Here is a 20643-nt window from a genome sequence, read left to right as displayed (position 1 = left end):
GAGGTGGATGTCTCCCACCTCATCTCTCAGGAATACACTGCCTGGAAAGGGTGGAAGAAGTGCCCATGGCATCTGCTGTGTAAGGGACCATAATGAGCTAAAATCTCCACATTCCCTCATCTCAGGAGTTCTCAAGAGGCTCAGCACATCCTTCACTTCTAATCAGGGGGTTCTAGTCACCCAGAAACCCAAGGGGAAAAAGAAAGCAAAACCTTATTTCCATTTGGGCTCCCTGAATTCCAGTCTCAAGAAAATGCCTTGAAATTGCCACCCACTCTCTGTCTGTCTGATTAAATAAAATATTGACCTTTTCCAAACACAATATTATCATTCCAAGCATAATATTATCCAGCCCTGTCTGAGATTGTTTCTACAGCTCTTAAAAGGGAGCTCACCTGGCAGCCCTATCAATTCAGATAAAACAGCTCTGTGTGCCTTCCCAATAAAAAGCTGATTGTGCTGGTGTCTGAAGCTGGGTCATGGAATAATTCCTGATTAACTTTTCTTTCTAGAGAGCATCATTTGCTTAATATCACTTCTGAATAAAGGGAGGCAAAGTGCTGTTCTGTCACTCTCTTGCCCTGTTTGCTTGCACAGAGTGGTTCTTCTCCAAGTTCACTTTCCACCTCAGGGTAAGTCCTTCCTCCATCTCTGAGCAGCTTCAGGACAAGGTGCAGAGAGTGGCACACACAACAGCAAAGTTGTTCCTTGTGGTTAGCATGGAAAAGAAACACCCCAGCACAGGGAATTCCCTCCTGCTCAGAGCCCAGCCTCTTCAGATCTGCAGTTTTTATATTTTTTTGCTAAATTAAATGAGAGTTAAGTGATGCAAAGTTCCCTCAAGGCCCCTGTGAGAGGTTCCTGTGGTGGCTGCACAATTTGCTGTCTTCTTTTCCTTTTGGGGAAGCTCAACCTCATGAAGGACCCTGGAATATCCCCACCTTTCCTCCAAAAAACAGCACTTGAGCACCTCCAAGGCAGCCTCGCGTTTCTCTTCCAGTTCCTGCCTCTAATGGGCCATTTTTCTTCCTGCCTCACCCTGCCTGCTGATGACCTTGTCATGTTAAAGTGACACTGAGGTTATCCTGCTGATGGGTATCAAGCTGACATTTCCCATCCTTTCCGTCGCAGTGCCAGGCAGGGATGCATTCCCAGCCAGGCCCTTCCACTCCTGCCTCTCCAGCTCAGGCAGGGAAGCCAAGCTGCCAAATGAGACAGCAAATTTCCCACTCCAGGCTGGGGGAATGGCTGGGAATGCTGTTTGTTGGGTGATTTCCCTCCAAGTGTGATTAATGACCGTGCCTGCCGTGTCCCAGCGCGGTTACAGCGCTGGGGCTGCACCAGGGGCTGCTGCTGGGATGGTTTAACAGTTTTACACTGCTTAATTTGTGGTTTGTCTCAGTCTCTTCTGCCTCCACTCAGAGCCAGGATTAAAAGAATACACAAAGGAAACGGATTTTCTCGTCTTGGGGCTTGGTTGTTTATTAAATCTTATCTAAAGTACAGAGAGTTCAGCAGCACTTCTAGCTACCTGCCAGAAGTGAGCAAAATGGAGCAAGATCCAGCTGCTACAAGGTCTCTCCAAGCTGAGCAGTCCAATAGAGAATTAACACCTGTATTATTGATACTTTTGACCCAATAACTAAACTCCTGTGACCTGCAATGCAGCACTAACTGCCCAACCAGGAACTACTGCCTGAAACAGGAAGAAGAAGGAGGAAGAACACCAAAAAGGAGACACTATCCAAAATCCTCCATCCTTATTACTATATTATAAAACCTCAAATTTAAAATCCTTTATGATGTGAAGACACACTACTTCTATTTAACTACATTTAACCCATGATTGTAACTTCATCACTCAAATTTAGAACTTTCTCTAAGGCCTCAGGTTCAAAAGTAGTGTTCTCCTGAGGGTCAGAGCCAGAAAGCACAGAAAGCTCAAAAACCCCAGGTTTCTGGGATCCAACAGGATGGAGCTGGGGAACAGCTCTAGAGCTGCTGTTTGCTGGGAGCTGACAAATTCTGTGTGAAAATGTAGTGAATTGCAATTTGGTTTTTATGTTTGTGTTTGTGATTGGATATGTGGGGCACTGGAACACTCTGAGTGAGCTCAGGGAAGTTGTGCAATGCCAGGGCAGAGGCTGGACTTGCCTTCTGAACCTTGTTGACCCTTTGGATGTGGTAAAACAATTCATAATTCTTATCAGTCATTGTAAGCTGTAGGAAGAGAATGAAATGAGGTCATTTTTCTCTGTTCTTTCTCAAATTTTTAACTGCCTAATGATTGCATTTCAGTAGGGTTGGAGGCTGTCATTCAGCACAGGGTGGTGGGAGAAGTCAGAGACAGCTGCTCTGTGTCTTGAGACCTGAAAAAGAAAATATTTTCCCTTGGAACATCTCATCCTATTCCTTCTTGTCAGGGATGGAAGTGCTGAGGTTTTCCTCCTTCCCTGATCTTGGTGCCAATCAATGCACCAGTGGCAATACCTTGTCTGTGATGAAGAGAACTTTGTAAGAAAAAGTCAATAGTGTTGATGATGCCATAAAGGGTTGAAGGTACTGAACCTCTGCCTCTCTGAAGGGAGAGTTTCTGGAAAGGACATTCCAACAGAACTGAGTCACCACAGAGACACCAAGAATGAGAGCTTGGGTGATCTTGGAGGTCTTTTCCAACCAAAGTGATTCTGTGATGAGCAGAAGCTCACCCAAAGGAAGCCATCAGTGGCTGGGGGTCAAATCATGAATAATTCCAAGGACTGGATTGTGTCTGTGTGTCCTGGTTTGGAGGACAGATGTCTGCTAAGAAAAGCAGGAACTTCTCTTTTAAATGGAGAATGTAAACTCTCTCCCTCTAAATTATTATAATTTTGAAATTAAGGGGCTCTCAGGCAAAGAAACGGGAATTAGGAATGACAGTTCTTTACTAGGAAAATTAAAATAGAAATACAGTATCACAAAGAACAATCCCAAACACTGCCAGAGTCAGAATCCAAGCTGACACCTGTCAGTCAGTCAGGGTGGTGGCACAGTCCCATTCAATGGTGCTGCATCCTCCTGCAGGGGCAGATGTGGTTCAGCTGGAGCAGTGCTCCTGGAGAAGATGCAGTTTCCTCTGAAGCTCCAGGGATGATGTGGAAGGGTCTGGCTTTCCTCTGGAATCCAGTGGAAAGAAGGTACCTTGGTATACAAAAATCTCAGTTTTTCTCTGGGTAGGAAAGGCTTGGCTCCTGCCCTGGCTGGAGCATCTCCCAGTGGGATGATGTAATTTTATCAGTCATGCACTGGGACTCACTGGCCATGAACAGGAGATATCTCCTGGAGGGAGAATGGGCTGTGGAAAAGATAAAGAACATTACCCTAGCTGGTTTTAACAGATAGCCCATTAGCAGAAGATATCTCCCATAGACATAAGGAATCACTGCCCCACCTGGTTTAACAGATGGTAACAGAATAAAGACTTTTGGTCACATCTTGTATTGCGGCCTAAGACACTGTGCTGAATCCATCCCAGCACTCCTTCCCTTGGAGCTGTTCCTTGAGACACCCTGGTCACGCCAAGTGTGGCCACACACCCAGGTCTGAGCTGCCTTTCCTTGGATTTATCTGTCTGTCTGTGTGACAAAGCTGCAGTTTAGGATGAGCTCTGAGCTCCTGGGCCGAGCCCAGATGTGCCCATCCATCAGCCCCAGTGTGTCAGCACTGCCATGGTGGGATGATGCACAGCCCCTCTTTATTTACTTATGATTATTACTGATCAGCTGATCAATAGATGAACTGCGGGGGAAGTTTGTTTGTATTATTCTGTCAATACCAAGGTCATTTTTATAACTAAAAAGGGTCGAGGACAAAAGATGGATGGCTCATGGATGAATTTAACCATCCAATCCATTTACATCCCCACAAACAGCTTTATCTGTTAACTGAAACATTGCACTTCACTCCTCAAGATGATTTTTTGCTGGGATAATAAATAGCTCTGGCTACATTAAGTGATTGTGCAATGTGGGCCCGTGGCAGACAGAATTTAGAGCTGATGACCTTAAACTTACACTCCACTGCTGTTTTCTCTGTGCTTACAGTGAAGCTTTGCAGTTCAAAAGCACCTTGTGTCCAAAAACCTCATGTTTTATTTAATTTATTTAGAACAACAGTCTGTGCCAGGCAGGTTTCAGGTTGTAGATGAACAAACTCAGTAAATCAGACACCATTTAATCCTTGCAACTTCTGTTTTAATCCTCAGGCACTCACTGCTCAGTGTGAGTAGTGTCTCTTTCATCTTTCCAGAAATCAGTTTTATAATGGAATTTCTCTTTAGGAGAAAGGGAGTCGGTGGTAATACTTGCAAGGGGATTTAAAAAAGAAAACCATAATTAATTTAATATTTTTTCCTCATGTGTAATGCTACACATTTATTTTCTGGGACAAAGTGAGCAAAGTACCAGACTTGGAGGTTTGTGCTGTTAATTATGATTTACTCTCCTTTCAGGGGTCAAAGTGGGTGCAATGGGGGAGTGTTTACAGTGTAAATGTTTCATCTCTGCTTCTGGGTCCTTGAAAACCTCATTCACAGAATCCCAGGATGGTTTGGGCTGGGAGGAATCTTAAATCTCCTCTTTTTCCACCCCCACCATAGGCAGGGACACCTCCCACCAGCTCTGAGCAACCTGTTCATCCTTCAACACTTCCAGGGATGGGGTAACTGATGATTGGCAAAGCCCATTTTTTATTAATGGTGGTCATGAAGAGCTGGTTGTAAAGGTGATGTTGGATTGCTGGGATGGAGAAAAAGAACAGCCAGAGGTTCCATGTGGAGCCATAGGGAAGGGAAAGGCATCTCCAGCTGGATCCACGGGCCAGGAATGAATGAACTCCATTTGATTTCAGCAAAACTGCCAAACTATCAAGTGAGTTTCTCATGCTCATTAACACTGGACTTTAAGAACCCGATAAGAATGCAATATAAAATCAAAGAGCCCCTAAAGACTGTGAGATTATATTTAATACTCTCCTATCACCAGGCCCTGAGTGCTTGGCAGGAGAAACGGTGACATTTCCTAATCAGTCCCCTCTCGTATTTGTCTTGGCTGGAAGTCTCCAGTCCTCAGCTCATTGAAGTCACTGCAAATTCTCTCCATTAGATCCTGTTTGACTTCCTGGTAGCTGCAGTTAACTCCATCCCAATGGCAAGGAGGAGTTATGTCTTTAAAAATCACTGATAAAAGTTGTGATACCGTGCATGGAAATCACAGGTTTGTGTTCTTTCTCAACGTCTTTGTTCTTAAACATCCATTTTTCTTCACATTATCTCCCCCTGACATTTCCCTGAAGTTTGCTCTGTGGGCACAAACATATTATTTCATACTAAAGGATGATTCAGGATGTCTTTCTTTTGAACCCCATTTGGAACAACCTGTCCTGAGTCACCTCTGCAAACAGCATTTTGTTCTGCTGGCATTTAGAGAACAGGGAGGATTCCTCTGTAAAGCCATAGAGGACATGAGCAAGTGCAGAGGTGTTCCCTGCAGCAGATTTCCAGAAATTTTGGCCCTAATTCCACACATTTTTCACACAGCACCTTTCCAGCTTTTTGCCCAGGCTTACAGCTGAAAAATAAATGGTTATAAAATGTTCTGTGGAGTGGCAGGGCTTTGCAGGCTGTTCCTGGGCCACAAACCACAGCTTGGCTGCTCCCCAGTGTTCCCAATTGTGCTGGGGTTGCCCTTAGCAGTGAATGGTTGGTTTATTCTTTCCACTCTTTTCAGCCTGTGGTTTGTTCCTTGCCAGTCAGAGCTCTGCTCTTCATCCTCCTTCCCTCACCAGCAAGGAGAAGAAATTCTTGCCCTCAGAGAAGAGTTTTTCCTCCCTTGCCTCTTAATTCCAGGCACATTCAAATTCCCAAGGCAGGATACTGAAAATTTCCTCCAGTTAATTGGGCACACAGATTTGCTTACTATAATAAAATTGAAGATTTTGGTAAATTGTTGGCAAGAAAATGCTATAAAATCCCTGTATGTTAACAATAGGGCCGAAAGACTAAATATTTAAGTGCTGAAATGGTTTTCTGTGGGTTTCTTCCACGTCTGGTTTTCCTATGGATGCACATCAGTGCTGTGATATGGTTTTGTGGGTTGCTGGCTGCTGTGTTTGAATGTATATATATTTAAATATATATATATGAAGATCTTGGAGAAGAGAAGCTTTGGGATGACCTAATTGGGTCAAGGATCCCACAGGAAAGATGGAGAGAGGCTGTTTGCAGGGCCTGGAGGGACAGGACAAGGGGGAAAGGCTTCAAACTGCAAAAGGGGAAGTTTAGGTGGGATTTTGGGAAGGAATTCCTCCCTGTGAGGGTGGTGGGACCCTGGCACAGGGTGCCCAGAGAAGCTGTGGCTGCCCTGGATCCCTGAAAGAGTTCAAGGCCAGGCTGGATGGGGCTGGGAACAAACTGGGACAGTGGAAGGTGTTCCTGCCATGGCAGGGGTGGAATAAAATGATCTTTGAGGCCCCTTCCAACCCAAATCAGTCTGTATGATAATGGATATAAAATTATAAAGAATCTCTTCCCTATGGAATACCTCTCTTGGGTTTTGGTGCTCTGTGCCTGATCTGGGTCCCACAAGGTTCTTTGTGCTCCTGGCCCATGGCCAGAAAAGCACTTATGTATGGAGACATTCCTGGTTCTGTTCATCTCACTGACACTTCTTGTCTAAATACCTGACTGGGCCAGGGCCAGCCCCCTCAGGAGCTGGCAGGATAAAACTTTAAGGGGAATAATTAATGGAATAATGAAGAGCAGCATTTGTAGCTTAATAACAGTGTTGTCTCCTGACTGGTGTGGGACAGAGGGGCAGGGAGGTGTGTGAGCACTCGAGCTGCTGGGCAGGAGAGCTTCCAAATGGTTTAACCTGCTCAGAAACCACGTCCTGGAGGTGCTGGGAGCTGCTTGGGGCTGGAATGGTCTCTGCCAGGTTTTTGGGATGCTGTGCTGCTCTGGATGTTGCTCAGTAGCTGGGCTGTGTGTGAGTGCCAGAGCTCCAGGCACAGCCTGGGATTGTTGGGGTGTCCTGTGCAGGGCCACAGGCTAGGCTTGGATGACCCTTGTGGGTTCTTCCAGCTCAGGATCTTGTGTGACTTTCTGACCTGAGACATTTTTTAAAGCCACGAGAGGCTGGCTGGGAGGAGCTGTTTGCTCTGCTGTTCCTGTGTCCATGCAGGGTAACTCTGCCATTAACCCAGCTATGAACAGCACAAACTGGGCACAGCAGGGTCAGAGCCTCTGCTTTCCTCTGAAGTATTCATGTGAATTTATGTGCAAGTAAGAATCACAGCTAATTTAAGGCAAAGGAAATGTTTTCTAGTTCTTTTCCTGAACCAGCTGCATGGTAAGGCAGATTGGAGATGGTGCAGGTGGCACAGCCCAGTTCCAGAGCTGGAAGTGATGTCCCCAGTGCCCAAGGAGGGCTTGGGCCAGGCACTGGGTGAAACCCTGAAGTGCTCACTTAGCTGTGAGCATCACTGATGCCATCAGTGGTGTGCTGAGCTCTTACTGAAAAATCAGATGATAATAAAGACCAAGTTATTGAAAGCAGTGCTGTTATCTCCCTCCTGACTTCTGTGCAATTACTGGGCATTCTCTCCTCCTTCCAGCTCAGAGCAGATGTGGAAATATCTCTTTAAAATCCAGATTCACAGAGATCCAGCAGGGGCAGGTTCCAGTCTGTCATCTCTGCTGAATGCACCATGCCTTGCTGAATGCATCAGGCCATGCCTATTGAAGTTTGGGTTGGGGGTTTTTTTTCCCTCCTAAATGACAGTTTATCTGAGCTGGGGGAATGAATGGATAACGTTACTATTTACATAAGCTCATTGTGATCTGTCTCAGTAATGTAATCAAATTAGGGTTAACTGCAGCTGGAGAATGCCAGCTTGTAAACTGTTTTTCAAAAAGAATCACATGGTGTTCCTTGACATGTTTAGTATACATTCAGGGGGCTCTGCAAAAATTCTAGCACATCCCTAACTGGTGTAACTGAGGCAGGATCCTGGTGCCATCAATTCCCTGAAATCCCTCTCAGGCTGGGCAGATCCACCTCCAGCCCAGGCCCAAGGCACAGGCTCTCCTGACGTGGCTGCTGCTGACATGTTGTCTTTCCCCTGGCTAAAATCAACAGATCAGTTGATAGAAAAAGCATGTGGTGTAAATTTTGAGCACATTTAGGAACATCTGTGCTAAGTGTAGGAGTGCAGCCCACTGCACACGTCCAGCTCTATATTTAGTCTCGTGGCATTCACATGAGATGAAGCCCAGCCTGAGCTAAAATTACCCCAATGAGCAGATTTTCAAAGTATCTTCTGTTATTCTTCTTAATAAACATCACATCTGGGGCTTGCTTTGCCTGGTCCTGCCTCTCCCCTCTAGCCAGGAGGTGCTGTGGATATCCCAGTGTTGCATCACCCCCATCCCATGTGCCATGGAGAGCAGAATCCTGGGATGGGCTTTGCTCCAGGGCCCATCTTTTTTTAAAATCAGGTGTAAAGAAAGGATGAAATGTTTAATCTAAACCACTTCCTACTCTCCCACTACTGCTAAAACACTTTTTCACACGTGGGATCACAGAATTGCTAAAGTTGGAAAAGATCTTTAAGATCATCAGGTCAGTGCAGCAGCACCACCATGTTCACCACTAATTGTCCATGTTCTGATAGTTTGAGTGTGGAGATGGTTCCATCAAAATTACAATTAGTCATGATATTAGTGTTTTTCCCCCAAAAGTTCTGTAATGGGTGGAAACTCAAAAAAACATTTCATCAAATCAAAACTCAGCCATTTTCAAATGCTCTGAACAAGGAGCAAGATCCTGCAGAGGATTTTCTGCAAAATCGCCATTTTTGAATATGGATTAAATATTTTCACAGAAATTCTGTTCTCTAAGAACTTTGAAATTCAGGATCTGCTATGAATTGAAAAGGGGAAAAAAAAAAGAAAAGGTTTGAGAGAAGAAACTTGCCCCTTGAGCACAGCTCTGTCCAAACCAACAAAAGGAAGCTTGTGTTGGCATCTCGATTCCGACTGAGGAATTCCTGACTCTTAAGCCTGTTTATACAGGGCTCCACCACAGCCCAATTTGCACTTCATTGGAGTTTTCTTTCCCCTCCACGTTTATGGTGCTGCTGGATGGGTAGATTACCCACTCTGACTGCACACACTTCTCTGATTGTATCCAAAGGCTTTTTGCATGGAATAATTACAGGAAAGTGTCTTCATTTGGAGGCAGCTGCGTCCTGTGGATGTTTTGGAGTAGTTCTGCATTTCTGTTTCAGCTCTGAAAGTTTCATGGCCTAATTCTCCAAAGCTTTTGGGGGTTACTTATTCTTAGTGAGTGCACTGGGAGCAGTCAGCTATTCCCTGGAAGCTTGGTGACATCCAGGACAGGCAGGGTGGATATTTAACTGCAGTCATTCATGGGGATGTCAGGGTATTCCAGGCTAGAAACACAGAATTTTATGGCTCTGGGATTTGCCTCTTGATCCTATTTGCTCTCAGCTACTTTGGAAACCGCAGTTTCAACGTCCATTAGAGCTGGTGTAAAGCAGGGAATGGTTTGGGGTTCTTCCCATGGAAACACAGCCCCTTGTTAGTGCAGCTGAGCTGGAGATTTGGCAACGGGTTGGAAATTTGCAAATCAGTAGATCTCACCTGGGCATGGCCAAAGGCAGCCTGGAGCTTTGTGCCAAACCCTCAGCTGCTAAAACCAATGGAGTTTTCCCTTCCCTTCCCTTCCCTTCCCTTCCCTTCCCTTCCCTTCCCTTCCCTTCCCTTCCCTTCCCTTCCCTTCCCTTCCCTTCCCTTCCCTTCCCTTCCCTTCCCTTCCCTTCCCTTCCCTTCCCTTCCCTTCCCTTCCCTTCCCTTCCCTTCCCTTCCCTTCCCTTCCCTTCCCTTCCCTTCCCTTCCCTTCCCTTCCCTTCCCTTCCCTTCCCTTCCCTTCCTTCCCTTCCCTTCCCTTCCCTTCCCTTCCCTTCCCTTCCCTTCCCTTCCCTTCCCTTCCCTTCCCTTCCCTTCCCTTCCCTTCCCTTCCCTTCCCTTCCCTTCCACATTCATCTCTGTTCCTTGGAGGTTTTTCTTCCTCTTTGGCAGCCAAATCACCTCTCCTGAGTCTGAACACCCTGTCCCACACTTCCCTTGGGTGTCTGTTTGACCTTGGCCATCCCAAATCCTGCAGAGCTCAGGGAGCTGCTGGAATTCACATCCAGGGCCCTCGATCAGCTCCGTTCCCAGTGTGTTTACTCTGGTGGGGAATCCAGGGTGATGCAAAGTTGAGGTACTTGACCTCCCCGAATGCCCACTGACCTGGAGCTAATCTGAGGTGGAGCACAGCAGCGATTTAATGACTTGTTCCACCACACCTCGGCTGGAGGGGGAATTAAAGAGCTCCCAGAGCAGCTGCTGGGGGCTGGAGCATCCTGGGATCTGTCCCTGCTCTGGGAAGCCTGTGGGTGCCTGTTCCAATGGTGCCTGTGTTGTCAACACCTCCCTTGTGGGATAGAAAACCTGTCCTTGTTTGTCAAACTTAAGGGAATTATTAAAATATATAAATATAAATATCAGTTGTGGTGAAAACTCCCCATTGAACTTCCAAAACATCTGAGTGTGATTGAGAGTTCTGGACATTATTATCAATAATATAATATTTCTTCATTCTCCTCCTCATCATCATAACAACAGCAATATTAATCTATCTTTTTTTATAACATTCTTAGTTGCAACTCAACTCAATTTTATCTCTATTCTGTTTTTTCTTTAGCAAATACTGACTGATCCCGAGGTGACCTCCCAGGAGGGCAATATAAAAAAGGTAGGACATGGCTCAGTCTTCTGGGAGTTGTTTTATTCCCTGGCTTGGAAATACACCTGGACACTTCTCCTTCACTTTTGAACCAAGGTGTTGATGGCAATAACGTCGTAAAAGTTTTCCAGTGTTTGCTGTTGCTTTTTTGGATTAAGTGTTGTGGTTCTGTTGGCATATTTCTCTGTCTTTTTGTGATTCCAGTCATTATGAAAGAGAAAATAATACTTTGAGGTGTTCCTTGATTCAGCTACAACACAAACAGCTGCTGGGCCAAAGCGAAAAACCTCATTTACCTCTTTTCCAGTAAAAGAAAATGTTGGTCCTTTGTTAAAAGTGCTAAATTTTTGGAGGTCACTTCAGCATGTAAATGTGGCTTATGTAAAGTCCAAGGCAAAAGGAATAGGTCTGTGAAAGGATAAAATTCAGCCCATGTGATGTATTAGTGGTGCTTTTCAGCACATTGTGGGGCTCGAGCTGTAACAGTGACCAGAGAAAATGTGTTCCACACTCAGCCCAGCTGCACAGATGTCTCCACTGGAGCTGGGAGGCAGCTCAGCATGACACATGGGGCAGCCAGGCTGCTGTTTGGGCTGGGGTTACCCTCAGAAGCACTAAAATGAGGTTTTGTTCCACGTGGATCTGTTGGTTAACAGCTTTGCTGATTAAAGCGTTACCAGTCGGGTTTGATTAGAGCCTCTCAAGGGCTGTAGCTTGTGTGTCCTCAGTGGAATAAGGAGCTGGTTTTGACTTTTTTTATGTGTTTTAGTTGTCTTATAAAGGATGTTCACAGTCTGTTCATGGAGTTTTTGGGTGGGAAATCTCTGTGGCTGGACCTCGCCACAGCTGCATTGCTGCTCATCCTTCAGGCCATGCTGCTTCTCCACTCTTCCAACTAAAAGGAATCCTTTGCTTCCTTCTGCCAAACAGTGAAATGCAATCCTTGCCAGGCCCCAGAGTCAGGCTGGGAAAAGGGATTTAGACACATGTCCAGTATGGCCTGTTCTATTTTTACCATGTTAAAAAAAAAAAAAAAAAATCAGGTTTTATTTCCAAGGCTCCCAAGAGGAAACATCCTCTGAGTGTTCTGTGACCTCACCAAGGAACTGTGGCAACAGGGCTGAACTTTTTACCTTGGGCACCCCCATAACTCATGGGGTGTCTGTCCCTGCTCTGTGGGTTCCTTTTGTCTGGGCAGACCTGGTGACAAGGTGGCAGGTTCTCATCATCCCCATGCACTTCCCACAAGGTTGGAGGGAATTCTCCGTGGCTCAGCTATTTCTTATTCAGTCTTTAATTATGATATCACCAATGAACTCTCCATCCCCACCTCCAGGATCTGCATTACCCCAAAGAGAGCAGGAGTTGTGTGAAACAGGGAAACAGGAGACTAGCAGTTTTATGTGTTCAATCCATGGGTTTATATTTAAACTTCATGCTTTTATTTCAGGGGAGGCTGTTACAAAAACTGCAGGTCTTTGAAAAATGCCATGTCCTTAAATATTTCCCTGTGCAGCAGGTATAAAACTGGACAATTGTGATATTTGACAAGGGGGGAAGGCCTGGCCTTCCACTTGTGTCTTTTAAATGCATTGTAGAGAAGCACTAGTGGGAGTTTATGAGGTGATAAATTTATTGAAGGATGGGCAGTAGGGTTTTACAGCTGGGGTAAAGGAGGTCAGAGCAGTAAGGTAAAGAGTTCAAGTCTAAACTTTATGGCTTGTGAAAAGACTACTGTGAGACAGCTTTTCAGTCAGGAGAAAATGAAAACTAAAGAATGAGAAATCACTCCGGACAATTTTTGTAGGATCTCTCAATTGTTTGGAAGTAGCACTCTGGCATTTGGCTCCAGTGGCACAAAACCCTCTTGGGAGCAGATTTCCTTTTCCAGCCTCTCTAAATCATTCAGTTGTCATATCCCTGAAGACACAATAGTTGAGATTTGACTTCAATTTATTCCTATTCCTTCAGAGATGAGTTGGTGACGAGAAGGTGACTGAAGACAAATGTAACTGGAGTGGGTGGCCTGATTTAAACTGGGAGGGAGGAAATCGGAGCTGCACAGACCATAATTTCAGTGGCTCCTTTGACTGCTGCACCACAGGTTCAGAATTGGGCACTAACAAGAGCTAGAAAAAAAAAAAATCTGGAATGCAGAGAAAAATCTGTAAAACCAGGAAAAAGCAGGGAAGGGAAGGTGATGGCAGTGAGAGGTGTAGGGAGATGTGCAGGAAGCAATCTCTGCTTAAAACTGACCCCAGAATTATCTCTGTTCTTAAGCCCTCAGGAAAAAAACAGGTTTTTTACATAACTTTAATGAGCTGAAAGGCAAGGAAAAGTCTGAAGATGCAGCACAGCACAGCCTGTTTTGTGGGAGAATAAAGCAGGCTCTTTTTTGGCTTGGAGCACAAAGAATAAGTATTTCCCACTATATCCAGTATTTTTTGGTTCAAGTTGCTGTTCTTTCTGCTGGGACCACTAACAACAAAAAGCTGATTTCTTTGTTAGTGGTTGTCTGACAGGAATAATTCAATGTCATTAAAGGACTCATATCCAGGGTCATTTTCTATATCTATGCTGCTTCATGGACTGAAATATGCTGTATACCTAATGAGCTTTTCTTGCATCACCTTTGCTTGCTGATATTTAGTTTAACTTAGACAAATACACATGAGTTCCTCATCTTGTTTGTTTAATTTTAAATCATCAGTGCTGGAAGCAATATTAAATCAGGAAAATCACTTATTTTAGTTATTTTAGTGACCTGAATAGGGACATTCAGAGATAAAAATATGATTAATACCTGTGGGTTTATTGTCCCCTGTTCCCAAACATCTTTTTCCCCAGCCCATGTCCCTGCACTCTGTTTATTTTGCTTAGAGAGAAGCTCAGTGTCCTCTCCCCCTGAATTTTCCAAGCTTCTCCACTGCATTTAATAAATTGAACAAACACCTTGCTGTCATTGTCACCGTCCCCGTTGTCATTTTGCTTTAACTTTGAGCTGAAAGATTTCCACTTCCTCTAGCAGGAAACAAGGCCTGTGCCCATTACACACCACCTTTATTTTTTTTTTTTTTTTTTTCCCAAATAGATGCATTTCTCTCCCCTCCAAGGGTCACTTTGGATGAGGGCTCCAGAATACTGGGGAAGGATTCTCTGTGTGTACAGAGCTCCCAGCCAACCTCCCTAGGCCAGGCTGTTTTTCTGACCGTGGTGACAAGGGACCTCAGGGACTTCTCTCTTCAGTAGACTCTCTATTTAGTTTCTGTTTACTTAGAGGGAATAGCCTGAGGGGCTACTGGAGAGAAAACATCTGTGGGAGATAATCTATAGAGTTATCTATCTATCACTCTTGTCGACCCTGTCTCCCCTGAGAGCAAGCTGAGAGACTTGTAATAAAAAGGCATCGCTGAAGAGGCTTTAGGGACAAATAAAGAGACATGTTAAGGGCCAGCTGAAAAAGGATAGAAGACATTATTAAAGCTCAATAGCCGTCTTATCAAAATCCAATAGGATAGGCATTTGGCAAAAGGCTTTAAATTTATTCTTTGACTTTCTGGAGAGCTTGAATTTATCCATTAACAAGAATGTGCTGCACAGGGAGCGGGAGATGCTATCGGCTTCAAAAGGGTTGGATTCAATTTGGTATTGTGCAAAACACAACAAAAACTGAAGACAAAACCAATTTTCCCCCCTCCTCTGGCTGGTCTCATTCTTACATTGCCAAATATTAGGAGCTGTAAATATAATGCTGATGAGGCTGTGGAGTAAAGGCAATTTAAGCAGCACGATTATTCTCTGCTCACAAATCACAGAGATTTATTTCTTAAAATAAAGTGAATTTTAGAAAACTGGGTGTGATTGGAAATTTTGGCCTTTTTAAAAAGAATCAAAAGTAGCAAACAAGAAACCCAGGCACAAGGAAAGCTCTAAAGCTCTAAAGCAAAAGCAAAACCCCAACGAGCCCTTTGCTTTGCTGCAGATGCGAAACGGGATGGGGCCATAAATCTCCCCGGGTTTATTATTATATCCAAAATGCTACAGGTCACAGGAACCATCTGATACTTCAGCAGCACATTGTTCACACGGGGATGATTGATTGATAATTATGATAATTTGCAAAATGATTATTTGGGTATTATGGCCGCGGCCCGTCCCGCCGGGTCGCTGTGAAGACATTTTCTATATCAGGGGCCGTCAGGAATGGCCTCTGGCAAGGAGGGATTGGAGAGGTCTGGCCGGGCTCTCCCGGCGGGATCTGCGGGGCTGATGAATGATGACCCAGAGGAGTAAGAAATCAGACTTCAATAAGCAGCCAGGAAGGTAGTTAGGGACGAGCAAGGGAACTGTTCACTGTCTTTTGTGCAGCAATTACCGGGCAGGCCGAGCCCCGCAGGCCTGAGGGGGCCTGGCAGCACAGGGAGCTGGGAAACTGCAGGTTTGAACCCAAAAACTGCATTTAGCAAATTGCAGATTTGAACCCACAGACTGTGTCTGCACTTCTGCATTTAGCAAATTGCAGATTTGAACCCACAAACTGTGCCTGCACTTCTGCATTTAGCAAATTGCAGATTCGAACCCACAAACTGTGTCTGCACTTCTGCATTTAGCAAATTGCAGATTCGAACCCACAAACTGTGTCTGTACTTCTGCATTTAGCAAATTGCAGATTTGAACCCACAAACTGTGCCTGCAGTTCTGCATTTAGCAAATTGCAGGTTTGAACCCACAGACTGTGTCTGCAGTTCTGCATTTAGCAAATTGCAGATTTGAACCTGGCCTGCTCCAATTCTGCTTTTGCACAAACTGTGTGTGCATTTCTGCATTTAGTAAATTGCAGATTTGAACCCACAAACTGTGTCTGCATTTCTGTATTTAGTAAATTGCAGATTTGAACCCACAAACTGCACACACATTTCTGCATTTAGCAAATTGCAGATTTGAACCCACAAACCATGTCTGCATTTCTGCATTTAGCAAATTGGCAGATTTGAACCCACAAACTGCACTTGAATTTCTGCATTTAGCAAACTGCAGATTTGAACCCACACACATTTCTGCATTTAGCAAATTCCAGATTTGAACCTGGCCTGCTCCAATTCTGCTTTTTCACAAACTGTGTGTGCATTTCTGTACTCAGCAAATTGCAGATTTGAACCCACAAACTGTGCCTGCACTTCTGCATTTAGTAAATTGCAGATTTGAACCCACAAACTGTGTCTGTACTTCTGCATTTAGTAAATTGCAGATTTGAACCCACAAACTGTGTCTGCATTTCTGCATTTAGCAAATTGCAGATTTGAACCCACAAACTGCACATGCATTTCTGCATTCAGCAAATTGCAGATTTGAACCTGGCCTGCTCCAATTCTGCCTTTGCACAAACCGTGTGTTCATTTCTGCATTTAGCAAATTCCAGATTTGAACTTGGCCTGCTCCAATTCTGCCTTTGCAGCACAAACTGCACATACATTCCTGCACTTAGCATGAAAAACAAGCCAAATTGCAGTTTTGGACCCAGCCTGCTCCAAGGTGTTCCCTTCTCTGCACACACATTTCTGCACTTAGCAGGAGTAGATTATCCCCAGCTCGTGGAAGGATTTCTAAAACTCTCAATGAATATTTAAGCCCACAGGTTTTGGTGAGTTTTCTTCACTTTTCTGTGTGTTGAAGAATCACTCCCCTCCAGTTTGTGCACAATCCTCATCCTGGCTGAGAATTTACAGAACTGGGGTTAAAGATGCTCCACGACTCCCTGGGATGGGGGAACAATCCCAGATTTGGGAGCTAAAGCCTCATTTCTCCAGGGCTGCTGCTTCACAGTTGCTGTTTCAGAAAGAGCTTTAATTTGCTTGTTTTATAGGTTGTATCTTTATGAAATAAAGGTATATTTAGCAGCCACAAACACAGGCAGCTTTGAGTTGATTTTTATAATCTTTTCCTGAATAGACTTGCGTCATTCCAATAAGCCCTGGACAAAAGAGTGGACAGTTGTCTGAGAGTCTTTTTTATAACATTTCTCTCTTTCTATTGTTAGAGAGCTGCTAATAAAAGAACCAGGAGTCCATTAATTCAGTGAATGAACATATAGTAAAGTCAGTTCCCTCTTGAGAACAATAATGTTGCGGTCAGCTTAGGTTTCCATGGAAACTAAGTACTTCTAAGAAGTTTGCATCCTTGATTTTGCTGAAATGAAGCATGTAAAGTAAAAAAAAAAGGTGTAAGGCTGGCATGGAAAAGTCGGCAAAGAAAGTGATGGTTAAATTATTTCTCAGGAATAACATGGTATGTTGAATTTCTGTGATACAGATGTTTGGGCTGGGTTGTTTAGTGGGTGTGGGTATGAGGAATGGCTCCATGAAGAGATCTCGGGGGGTTTTGGGCCCATAAATCAGTTCAAGTGAAGAGGACTTGCAGTGGTTCAGTTTGCTCTCTCCATATCTGCAGAGTGCTGGGGCAGCCCCAGGCACATGCACGGCACAAGGTGGAGCAGTGGCTGTCCCAGGGCTCCCACAGCCTCAGGCCATGAAGTGGTTAATTTCCCATTTCTCTGTGGCAAATAATGTGGATTTTGGGTACAGAGTGAACACCTCACGCAGTTCTAAATAAGATCTTTTTGTGGGTTAAGTTGGTTCTTCTCCTCCTCCCTCTGCTGCAAACCCCAGAGCTGTGATGTTGAGCTGTTCTGATTTATAACCTGTGTCTGATTCTTCTGCATTGCTGGGGCTGAGGAGGTGTCCAAAATGTGCTGCTGAGCTGCTCATACACATGGCTCAGGTGACACACCTGAGTGTCCCTGAACTCCAGGCAGATTTAGGAGAGGTCACCTTGTGACACACACACACAGGGCTGGGTTTGGGACAGAAACTGCATTTCTGTGAAGGTGAGAAGGAAGGTGGCTGCTCCCTTGGCAAAATAAATTATTTTAAATCCTTCCCTGTGAGAGAGGTGAGGCTCTGGATCCCTGGCAGTGTCCCAGACCAGGCTGAATGGGTTTGGAGCACCCTGGGACAGTGGAAGGTGTCCCTGCCCATGCCAGGAGTGGAATGGGATGAGCTTTAAGGTCCAACCCAAACCATTCCATGGTTCTGTGATCAGGTCACAAGATGTCATTAAGACATTTTGACTGAATAATCAGTTTTACTAATAACACTTGCAAATTCAAGATTCCTAATTTTTTTTATAACCAAGAGTTAATGTGAAGCCCTCATGCGCTGGTCCCTGCTCCCTTTGCTTGGGGTTGGTGGGAACACTCACAAACACACATTTGATGGTTTTAACACAAATTAACAGTTCGAACACAAATGACCAGTTTTAACACTTCTCTCCCCATTCTCCTTTTCTCTATAAATCCATTTCAGTGCTCCCCTGTTAAAAGCCACATGCACTATCACACATGAAATGCCAACACTCCACACTGCTGTTTGTCTGCTCCCATCTGATGTGTTTTTAATTGTTTGCATCAGGAGCACAGGCTCCTTTTCCCTGCTAGCAGGGTGAGGGGCTGGCATTTCCATCCCTCCAGTGAAACAATATTCTGGATGATTAGGAGGCATTACAGCCCCAGCTCAGTTTGAAAATGCCAGAATGCCCCAGAGATCCCCATGAATCTGCTGCCAGCCGGCCCCTGTCAGAGCTGAAGGCAGCACTGTCTGGAGCCCAAAATCAACTTCAGGAAGGTCATGTGAAAGAAAATCCTCAGTCATCAGGAAGCCCTTGGCCCCGTGGCCTTTCTGACATTTTCTGACAAACCTTAAATCACCAGAGTAGACAAAACATCACAAATTTTGGAATGATAGCCTGTGGGATTTGGGGGCTGGGTGGTAACTTGGAAGGTAAGGCAGACACAGCCCCCTCCCCTCCCTCTGCTCTGCAGCTCCTGAGCTGAGTCTGCCACGAGGGTTTTGCTGGATTCAGAACCACCTCTGGGCTGGGGTGGGAGCTGCTACAGCAGCAGAGGAGGGACCTGTTCTGCACCACATCCAGATTTTTCGTGGAACAAGGAATATTCTTCTGTGGGAGGAGGGCTCACTCCCAGGACAGGCTCGTGCTCCAGTGGGGAATCTGGAATTGGGATTTTTTTGTGTGGTTCCATAGCTCAGAGAAGCCTGATGGTTCCATGAATGTCACCTGGGGGCCTGAGGGGTGTGAGGGTTGGGTTAATCCCACTGGAAGGAGAATTTGGATCAGGTAGGAGCCTCTTGGAGCTGCCTGGATAAACAGGGAAACCTGGACAGCAGCTGGGAGTGGGGGGGTGAGGAACCACCAGAGTGACTTGAAGTTGGGTCCAGCCCTGATGCTGAAAAAATGAAAGCCAGAACACAGAAAACTGAGTGCCAGTGAACAATAATTAAATATAAATACACATAACAAAACAAAAAATGCTTTTTTGTTTGGTTTTTTTTTCATATTTTGTTCTAGAAATAATCAAGGTTCTGCAGAGCAGTGAAGGTGGGGCTGTTGTCCCACAGACATTGCAGGACCACAGCATGTTTGGATGTATTTTGATTTTATATTCTACAAGATTTCTATGAGATGATAAAATACATGTTCTGGAAAAAACACAACCAGAACATATTTTTAACAGGACAGTTTGGGGAGAAAAATAAAGAAAAGGAGTCACCAGAAGTCAGCTCCTCTTGATGTTCAGTGGTGCCTTCCCTCTGGAAATTTCAGCAATGCTCTGTAAACATGTATATAAATGCATATAAAAATATAGATATAATAATAATAGTAGCAGCAGCAGGAGTCCAAATTAAGTACTTAAATCCTTTCTTGGCTAACCCAAGCAATTCAGGTTTTTTATAACTTTTTTCCCCTCCTTATTTTAGACTTTAACACAGAATATAGACCAGAAATACTGAAAGCTGTGGAATAGATTAGAAACTAATTTATAAACTTCAGAGGAAGTTTTTCTCCTGCTTAATGTGACCTTATAAGTAACTGAAATTAAGAAATCTTCTGTCATCTGGAGGCATTCCCTCTCCTAATCTCCTGGAGTTAGCTGATTATTTTAGGGATTTGTTGCCATGAATTCTGGCCTTGGGGATGGGAGGTGAATTTGCTACCCAGCATTTTTCCAGCTCATTAATAACTGCTGCAGAGATAGTTCTGCACTGCTGCTGTCAGGACATCTTAGCCCCTGCTTGCTGCAATAATTCCTTCTGTTCCAGAAGAATAAATTGCAGCTCCTAAAGGAACTGCTCCTCTGATTTTCCACTGGAATTTCAGTCTTAAGCTTCATCTCCTCTGCCCCAGAATGTTGGTTCTTCCTCACAGAAAGTCTGGGAAAACTCTGGGAATTTCTATCAGTGCTGCTGCCTCAAGGCAGTTTTTAAGACAGTGTTAAATTCTTCTTTCCTGAAATATTGAATTTAAAAATGTGTCAAGAGGAATTTTCATTTTTTTCAATGCTTGCCCTTCCAATTACTTATATTTATATGTAAAACCAGGAAAGTCTTGACTTTCACTGTTCATCCCTTAATACCTGGTTCAGTTTTTTTCCCCTCTTTCTGTAGTGCTGCCCAGAAATAAGCTGGATTTTTCTCCTGGTTATCTTGGCAAATCCAAGCAGTCTCAGCTCCTGCTGCCATAAAATGGAGATTAATCACTTTCCTTGTCACAGGAATCTTAAAAAAAGGTGAATCCTGAAAAACTTCTGTGCTGGGGCTGGGTTTGCCATGTAAATCCATCCACAGGAAAACCCCCTCAGCTCTGCCTGGCCTTGGGCTGCCCCTTGCACTGACCTCATTCCTTTTTTCTGGCTGGGTATCTCTTTTTCCCTGACATTCCTGTT

The 20643-nt window shown here is 44.5% G+C and overlaps 1 protein-coding gene across 4 annotated transcripts in view; it reads left to right on the top strand.

Annotated features, from left to right (window-relative positions):
• Positions 1-20643, top strand: part of PRDM16 (PR/SET domain 16) — a 286505-nt gene that overhangs the window by 134664 nt on the left and 131198 nt on the right. For all 4 annotated transcript variants that reach the window (XM_079325962.1, XM_079325960.1, XM_079325959.1 and 1 more), the window contains one exon: positions 10806-10856. Coding sequence is in view for 3 of the 4 variants with exons in the window: in XM_079325960.1 (XP_079182086.1) it covers positions 10806-10856 (51 nt within the window). In the remaining variant the exon portion in view is untranslated. The remainder of the gene's footprint in view (positions 1-10805; positions 10857-20643) is intronic.

This window comes from Erithacus rubecula, assembly GCF_903797595.1.
Source record: "Erithacus rubecula genome assembly, chromosome: 24".
In the NCBI taxonomy this organism is placed as follows: Eukaryota; Metazoa; Chordata; class Aves; order Passeriformes; family Muscicapidae; genus Erithacus; species Erithacus rubecula.
The sequence above is the reverse complement of the archived record's forward strand: the minus strand, read 5'-3'. Positions and strand labels throughout refer to the sequence as shown.